The 9,413-nt window shown below is 41.7% G+C and overlaps 1 protein-coding gene across 1 annotated transcript; it reads left to right on the top strand.

Moving 5' to 3' along the window:
* The first annotated feature begins 863 nt into the window (after window positions 1–863).
* Window positions 864–7,849, top strand: f13a1 (coagulation factor XIII A chain). Its single transcript, XM_022766514.1, has 15 exons — window positions 864–1,014; window positions 1,968–2,216; window positions 2,813–2,931; window positions 3,027–3,134; window positions 3,526–3,700; window positions 3,784–3,922; window positions 4,349–4,452; window positions 4,535–4,623; window positions 4,755–4,908; window positions 5,017–5,126; window positions 5,994–6,159; window positions 6,275–6,429; window positions 6,509–6,645; window positions 6,723–6,828; window positions 7,814–7,849. The coding sequence occupies exons 1-15, from the start codon at window positions 864–866 to the stop codon at window positions 7,847–7,849; spliced, it is 1,998 nt and encodes a 665-aa protein (XP_022622235.1).
* Window positions 7,850–9,413: the final 1,564 nt, after the last annotated feature.

Here is a 9,413-nt window from a genome sequence, read left to right as displayed (position 1 = left end):
TTCTCTTTATTGATTGATTGATTGATTATTTTTTGAATAATCTTTAGGTGCCGACCTCCAACCTCACGACTGAGGATGACGATTTCCCTGAGTTTGAAGCTTTTGATGAAAGTGCTGACGCAGAGGCCACGCCCAGAGGACACCCACCTGATGGAGGTAAGAGCCATGTCATTTACATCTAACAAATTATTTTTCATGTATTTCTCAATGAACTGATTCGTTGTTTTGTTTATAAAATATCAGAAAATAGTGAAAAATGTCCTTCAAATGTCTTTTTTTCCAAAACCCAGAAATTTTCTGCCAAGAAAAGCAACAAATCAGAAACAATCGTTTAATTTACTTTAAAAATTACAAAATCGTTTGATTATTTAAAAAAAGAATTGACTAATCATCGCAGCTACATAAGTTTAATTAAAGGCAGAGAGCAGTTACTGTAACAGGCAGATTTAATGGACTTATTATTAATATTTAAAATCACTGACATCAGCCTTTGGACCTTTATTTAATAATTAACTTTAAATAAATATAATGAATAGATTTACACTCAGTGAAGTTATTTTAACCACACATGTATTTCCTGCTGCTTTAACCAGGTAAACGACCTTCTCTCAGCTGGTTTCATTCTGCCGTTTTTCTGTCGGATAACAAACTAAATTTCCTTATTAGTTCAATAAAATTCATATATTTGATATTTTAGCTTGAAAAAGTGATACATGATAAAATGAACGTTTATTATCATTATTATTATCTGGTCTGAATTATAAACATGAAGAAGAAGCGATGGTTGTAACTGGATCAGGTGTTGATGAACCCGGGTCGTTTAACTCCTCCCCTCAGGGTCTCTGTCGGTCGTCAGCGTCGACATGTGTCAGCAGGTCAACAAACCAAACCACTTCACAACCGCCTACGACATCCAGAACCTGGTGGTCCGACGCGGTCTGGAGTTCGTCATGAGGATCAGCTTCAACCGCCCGTTCGCCCAGGGAGACGACTTCCAGGTGGAGTTCCTGATTGGTGAGTCTGACCCCTGACCTCTTCTCTCACAAAATATAACCCAGTTTATTATGTAGGAACTTATGTTTCCTACAAATTTACTTTGTTGAAAATCTATCAAATATTAAATGTGTAAACTCGCTTTGTCTAAATAAAACACTTTTTCATTCAATCTTGTCAAAAAATTCAGTCAGAAAAATGATGAATCTGACCAAAGATTTGATGCCAACTTTTATTTTCATCTGCACCAAAATAAGTATTAAAATCCAGCGCCCAGTGTTTAAGAACAATGATTTATTAAAACATATAATACAGAATATTAAAAGAAATCATGTAAGAATATCAGATGTGTGAAGATGTGAAGGAGGTAAAGAAATGTCACTTTATCTCTAAATGTCAAGTATCATAAATAAAATATATGATTAAAACTGATTTCATGAGTTAATAAGATCATTATTACACATTATTATACTAAAGTATAATCACATTAAAGCTCCTGTCTGTTTCGGCGACATGTACTGGGGGGCGTGGTCTGTGTCACAGGGCGCGCTCAGTTGCCGCAGCCCAACAGTTAAACCGCTCCCTCGTTAACCAATTAGCTGATGAAGAGACGTTTGTTACCACCGAGCAATTAGACGACCGTCGGTTCGTTAGGCAGCCTCCCATTCATTTGGCTGGCTAATTAGTACACACACTCCCCCCGGCACTGTCATTAGAAACACACATTAGACACACATCAGACTCTGAGCTGCTGTGGGACAGATGTTCACAGGCTCAACTGGAAAAAACTGATTAAGAGAAACATCTGAAATACAACCTTTCTTAATTTAGACACGTTTTGTCATCACTTGAAAAACAAATGAATTTACTTTCACTTTTACCATTTTCATTATTTTATGAACATTTAAAAAATGTATTTTCCTAAACAAGGCAAGTGTCCTCTCCTCTTCATCACTAATCCTCCTCCTCCTCAGGCTCCAACCCCTCTCCCAGTAAGGGCACCCAGGTGGTGGTGACGTTCGGGACCCGTCACGGCGGCCCGTGGTCGGGCCGGATCCTGGAGACCAGTGGTGAGACTTTGATGCTGGGCATCACCCCGACAGCCGACGCCGTCGTGGGGAAGTTTCGGACTTACGTGGCCGTCATGGTGGGCGGCGGCCTGCAGAGGACCAAGAGGGACCCCAGCACCGACCTGTACCTGCTCTTCAACGCCTGGTGTCCAGGTACGAACACCTGCATTCACCTGTCACTGCCTCCTAGTGGCTGAGAGAAGTTCTGTCTGTCCTCAGAGGGACGTTCTTCTGTCCTGTCTCGGAGTTTTAGTCAGATTTTTCTGAAATTTAAAGCTGCTATGATTTATATTTTTGTCAGAGCAGCTATAACAGAACTTTAACAATTCTTAGTTCTGTGACTAAAAACACAGATTAAATTACAGCTGCATGCAGCAATTCAAGGGTTCTACTTCCTTAGAGAAGCAGACAACTTTTAGCTAATGAATGCTTTGGTAGACCTACTCCCTTGGTTGATGGCGGCCACGTTTTTCAACTGATTTTGCTCATTTATAACAGAAATGTGTCTCTCGGGGCTGGAAACCAAATTTGGTATTGATCTATTAATTTTACTGTTTTTCATTTTACATTATGCTAATTAGCTAAAAATCCCTAACGGTGGCTGCTATTATCACAGAGGCTTTTGTAGAGAATATTGTCCTGTAGGTGTGAGGTAAATGTGTAAGATGAGGGGTTAGAACCCTAATTACATATTTTCATACCTATAAAATACGTGGAAGACGACGTGTCGTCTGTTCTTGTCTTTGCAGAAGACGCCGTGTTTGTCCCTAACGAAGGCGAGCGGAGGGAATACGTCCTCAACGACACAGGTGTGATCTACCAGGGCTCAGTCGGAGCTGTGTCACACCGCAACTGGATGTATGGACAGGTACACACACACACACACACACACACACACACACACACACACACACCATTAGAAAAAGAATGGAGTTGAAGTGAGTGTATTTTCTCTCTCTGCAGTTTGAACGTGGAATTTTAGACGCCTGCATTCACATCCTGGATGCGTCTCGGATGCCGATCTACAACCGAGGCAACATCATCAAACTGGTCAGGAAGGGGTCGGCCATGGTGAGGACACAGAGCGGGAAAACTGCTTCACGTGAATGACTGAATGACTGTGAATGAGCTGTGGTTACTCAGTCTTCTCAGACACTTTGAGTGTGTTTGATTAAATATATTTCAGATTGGTCGGTAACACTTTGTTTTAACAGTCGTGTAATTTCAAACTTTCCTCATTATCTCTTAAAAATAAGCTCATATTTATCTGTTAATTACAAGTGTTCATTATTAAATACCTGCTCATTATATCAGAGTTTTTAAGAATAAAATAGGAACTTTTGTCAGTTAAAAATAGTTTGACTGAGTCTGGGACAAGGTCACGAGAGGATGAACTTCTCGTCTCTCGATGATTGGCTCGGTGTCAGACATTCACTGACCTTTGACCTCCCTCTGCCCGCAGCTGAACTCTCAGGACGACAACGGTGTGTTGGTGGGGAACTGGAGCGAGGACTTCTCCATGGGCACGCCCCCGACATCTTGGACAGGCAGCGTCAAAATCCTGCTGCAGTTCGTCAACACCGGAGTCCCCATCTGCTTCGCCCAGTGCTGGGTGTTCGCCGGAGTCTTCAACACCTGTAAGAGCTCACGCTGTCGCCGCGATACGCATGTTCAGATACCGCATTTTAACACGGTGTTTAAATATCCCACTTCTCTGCAGTCCTGCGTTGCCTCGGCATCCCGGCGAGGGTCATCACCAACTTCTCCTCAGCTCACGACAACACGGGCAACCTGAAGACCGACCTCATCTTCAAGCCTGACGGGACGCCGGACAAACGCCACACCAGGGACTCCATCTGGTTGGTCCAGGCCAGCAGGGTTTTCTTTACTTACCAAACCCGTATTTTACTGAGTGATGATTTAACCCCGAAATCAGTTTTCGTGTCATGAAAGTTTTAATGTAGTCGTGCCCAATCACATAATCATATCTAATAAACTCTAAATTAATTAATTCGACTTGTTCAGAAGTTTTCAAACTGTGAGAGTCTAGGAGGGAGAGTCGTGAACTGCAATTCATTTTAATGGTGTCAAATTACTCATTTGAGGAACCCAGTGTCAGACCCCTGAAGAAGTCTATGGAGCAAAAGAGCTGAAGGAGCATGTGTTGGTAGATACTGGCTTTTCCCTGGGCCTTTGAACTGAACAAACATGTGGTATGTGATGTTTTTGGTTTCATATAAAGTCTGTGACAGTGTGAAACTAAGTTTTTCTGTCCCGTCCTGTAGGAACTACCACTGCTGGAACGAGGTGTTCATGGCGCGTCCTGACCTGCCGCCCGGCCTCGCAGGATGGCAGGTGGTGGACGCCACGCCCCAGGAGACCAGTGATGGTAGGACAGACGTCCAGGTGGACCGATGAGTAAAACAGGTGGAGTGATGGATGATAAAGACGTCTCTGTGTTTGGTTTACAGGACATTTTCGCTGCGGCCCAGCCTCAGTCAGTGCCATTAAAGAGGGTCTGCTGTGCCACCCGTTTGACTGTGGATTTGTCTTCGCTGAGGTTCAACATTTTTTAAACATTTCGTCTTTCAGAGCTCGTAAACATTTGAAATCTTTAATGGCAAAAAAGAAGCACAATTACTGAGTTTTCTCAGGTTATAAACTTTATAACGATGTTTTCCCTCCGTCCAGGTGAACAGTGACGTGGTCTTCCTAAAGCGGGATCGCTACGGGACTCTGACTCCATTCAGGGTGGATAAGACTCACATTGGACAGGCTATTTACACCAAAGCTGTTGGCAGCCCAGCACCTATGGACATCACATACACCTACAAGTATCCTGAAGGTAACACACACACACACACACACACACACACACAAAGATCTAATTCAAGCTTGTGGGAGTTAGGAGGAGTTGTAGCTCCACCTGTACTCACCTGGTCTGTGTCTGCAGGAAGTGGAGATGACAGCAGGACTATGGCTCGGGCGGAGGAATACGGCTGCGAGAGGGATCACTCTGAGCTGCCTCAGACCCAGATGTCTGTCGTCATCAGTACTGAACAGGTAACACACGCGTCACGTCAGTACATTTAACCCTGCATACGTTCATCACCACCCGTCCATCTGTCGTTACATTCATCCACCTGTCCAGCCATCCATGAGTGATTTCCATGAAAATAGTGAATATTAAAACCCACCACCTGAAGCAAGAGTCCTGCTACTGTTAGCTAAAGCTAATTGGTGGGTTAGCTGAAGCTATAGGTGTCTCAGGTGATCTTACATTAACTACTTTTTCTACCTGTTTCGACTATGATACGACATGTTAGTGATTGGATGCATGGTTCAAACTGAAAGCGTGAAAACAACTCTTCTATCAGAACAGATATAAACTGAAAACTGAAGATATGTTGCCATGGATACAGTGAGTTAAACCGCAGGCTTCGACTTTAGCCCCGTGTTTGTTTACATGTTGGAAAATGAAACTTTGTTATGAACCACTGGATGAACTGATCTCTAATCAGATTTATGGAGGTTTAGTTGCAGATTTTTGTCTGATGTGAGTTTCAGATGTTTGTGGATGTTGTGTTTTGATACGATGTGTGAATAAATGTAACAGTGATGTCGGACACGAGCAGCTCTCAGACCTTTATTTAGCCAAAGCAGGTGAAAGAGGCTGGAGACGCCTGGTGTAAAAGAATCCACAGTAATATCCACTGAAAGACTGAACGTACATGTCCTTTTATTATGAACGAAGAGCAAGAGAACTTTTACTCTTCATTACTCTGTAAACTGACAAACATTAAATGGACACAGAATCACGTGCATCAAACCGGACGTTTAATAAATACGTCCGTCAACGTTTCCTTTAGTAGCTCAGAAAAATACCTCCGTCATGACGTCTGTCCATCCTCCCTCCATCCCTCTCTCCAGTGCCACCTGGGTCAGGACGTGAACCTGGCCGTGGATTTCCAGAACCAGGGTGAATCCCCCCAATCTGTCCAAGCTCACCTGTCCGGGTCGGTCGTCTTCTACACCGGAATCACAGCCAGTCAGTTCAAAGATCAGAGCTTCAGTGTCACAGTGACGCCCTACCAGAGTGAGCCACGGCAGCAGTCACCTGAAAGTCCTGTGTGATCCAAACTCCGTTATGATTGTGGTACTAAAGTGTGTGTGTGTGTGTGTGTGTGTGTGTGTGTGTGTGTGTGTTGCAGCGGAGCGTGTGATGTTGAAGATCTCAGCTCAGGAGTACATGCCTCACCTGGGCGCTCAGCTCTGCCTCCACTTCATTGTGACTGGACAGGCTGATGACCAATCAGTGAGCGCCATCAAGGTGGTCAACCTGCAGACCCCCAGCCTCATCATGACGGTAAAATCACACACACACACACACACACACACACACTACAGTGGAACTAAACTCTGCTCTTCTTCTTCTGTGGTTGCAGGTGAGCGGCACGCCTCAGGTGCAGCAGCGGATGTATGTGACCGTCTCCTTCACCAACCCCTTCAACTTCCCCCTGAACAACGTCCACGTGGCCATGGAGGGACCTGGACTCATGAGTGACAGGACGCGTAACTACAGGTAACACACGTAAACTTACACACCTGTGGTAACGTGTTGACAGATGTTGTGTGTTTTAACCTCCGTGTGTGTTTCAGCGTCATCAACCCTCAGTCCTCATTCTCCTGGACGGAGGAGTTCATCCCTCGGCTGGATGGAACCCGATGCCTTGTGGCGCAGTTGAACAGCAGCAACCTGTCTCAGGTAACCTTGGCAACGTCCTCTGTTCATATCACTGGTTTTTAAAACAGACAGGACCAGTTAACGCCATATCATATATTCCTGTCATCATGCGATGTGCCATGTTCAACGGTCGAGTCCAGAGTGAAACATTTGATAAAATATGTCATAAAATTTGGTTCAAACATTCACTGCATTCACATGCTAAAGCAATATGCTAAATTTAGCATTTAGCACAGCTACTTAACCGACTAAACATTAGCAAACATACTTGGCCATTTACATTTGCTAATATAATTAGCCTAGTCTGATAGTGTTATATACATTACACATTAGCATTCTGTTACTTTATAATATTAAACAATAAGCATGTTACTGCTATATGCTAAATTTAGCATTTAGCTTAAGGCACAGCTGCTAAAGCTACCAAACATGAGCTTCACTTCTGCAGACAGGATAGACAACAAACATGTAGCATGTTAATGTGATTATTAATATGCTTCAAGTTACATGTTCACATGTGCAACTTGTTAACACAGTGTTAACAACATAACATACATGTAGCCTATACCTGTAAAGAAAAGCTAGCTTGCTAGATGTTACATGCTAAATATCAACATGCTAGTATTTTTTAATTAGTTAACATGAATATTAACTGTAGGAATGTTACTGTAAAATGCTAAAGTTAGCATCTAGCTGAAAATGAACCTAGTAAACATTAACTTATATCCATGTTGTTTGTTATCATGGTAGCATGTTAGCTTTTGCATGCTAACAAGTAGTAGCTGTTAATATCCTCTTTCTTTCCTGTTTTTTCTTTTTTGATTTTATCTATTTATTGTTATTGTTTTATTTGCATATCAGATTTTTATTTATTTGTTCATATAGCAACGATAATAAAAACATATATATCATAAATAGCAGGCATTTTAATATGTTAGCATTAGAAAAGTTAGCTTAACTGAACTGTTATTAGTTCATCTGTTGACATCCAGGTGTGCTTTTTCAGGTGTCGGGACATGTTGATGTCATCATCTCACCCTGAGACGACTGGTTCACAGAATCCTAACCCTCATTATTTCCACCAATCACAGCAGCTTCAGACTGAGTGGGCGTAGCCAACAAACAGCACAAGTTACCTTTTTAACAATTTGTCTTCTTCTTGAACTAAATTCAGCCACGTGTAGGTCAGAGGTCAGAGGTCAGACTATTGTGAATGTAACTCAGTTATTATCTACTTTATTTCAACTCCCCCTGTTTAGCATTTATAAGCAATATGTAAAATGTAATGAACAGTTTATAACACACTACAGTGCAATTGTAAGCAGATGCAAATGTTTAATGTAACAGTTATAATATTAAATAATAGATAATAGACTTAATTACATACTGTACAATTATAACTTGCTTATGATTATGTAATAGTGTGTTATAAACAATTTATTAAAGATTTCCTTTCATTGGAACTCGCTAAGACAAACAGACCAAGCATGAAATCACACAAATTAAATAGACAGGAGTGTCCACATACTTTTGGCCATATTGTGGGAATTGAAATGAAACCTAAAAGATATTAGCTCAGGAAACATTTCCATCCAGCTGTTTTGTTAATAATAAGATAAAATTTAATCAGTTTTAATCCGTTTTCTATTAAATGAACAATTCAACTGCACTTATGTTCACGTGGGGAACTTGATGCCCAGTTTAATCATTAAATTAAAATACAAAATCAGTTTTCATGGAGAAATGAGATTAGAAAAGTGAAGTGTGAACAAAACCAGTGAGTTGGACACAGCTGGACACAGCTGGACCGGTGTGAGGGAGTGTGACAGCAGCTCGGCTCTGTCAGATCTCCACTCTGACAGAATCACGTGAAATATTAATCAATCAACGCCTTTCAATCAATAAGTGCCACCGACAGTCGGGCAGAGCTGACAGTGAGGAGGCCGGCAGCCTCCGACCAACAGCAACGACACAAAGTCTGATTATAAAATCTGCTTAATGAGCAAAATCATTTTTAATTTCAGTCTCTTATCAGATCAAATCTAGTGTGATTATGTTTTTTAATACCTGCTATTAATACTGAACCTGTCTACTAACAATAAAAGCATATTCAAAAGCACTGAAGGTGTCAACGACTATTATTATCTATCTGTCTCTCTCTCTCTCTCTCTGTCTCTGTCTCTCTCTGTCTCTGTCCCTGTCTCTCTCTCTATCTCTCTGTCTCTCTGTCTCTCTCTGTCTCTCTCTGTCTCTGTCCCTGTCTCTCTCTCTCTCTCTATCTCTCTGTCTGTCTCTGTCTCTCTCTCTCTCTCTCTGTCTCTCTCTCTCTCTCTCTCTCTATCTATCTATCTATCTATCTATCTACCTATCTATCTATATAGAATATACTGTAGGTCTTATTTTAACTTATAATAACGTTTTAATTCACGTGTTGATTTTAGTCTGAATCCACAAAGTATCTGAAGTTATTGAATAAATGTAGCAGAAATACACAGTAGCAGAAAATGGAAATACTAGTGTACAGTACAAGTACTTTAAACTGTACACATGTACAGGACTTCAGCCTGAACTCACCTCAGTGTGTTGTTGAGAACCCCCCCCCCCCC

Source organism: Seriola dumerili, unplaced genomic scaffold (genome assembly GCF_002260705.1).
Source record: "Seriola dumerili isolate Sdu_G_001 unplaced genomic scaffold, Sdu_1.0 BDQW01000859.1, whole genome shotgun sequence".
NCBI classification, from domain to species: Eukaryota; Metazoa; Chordata; class Actinopteri; order Carangiformes; family Carangidae; genus Seriola; species Seriola dumerili.
This window is presented reverse-complemented; position numbering and strand designations above follow the sequence as displayed.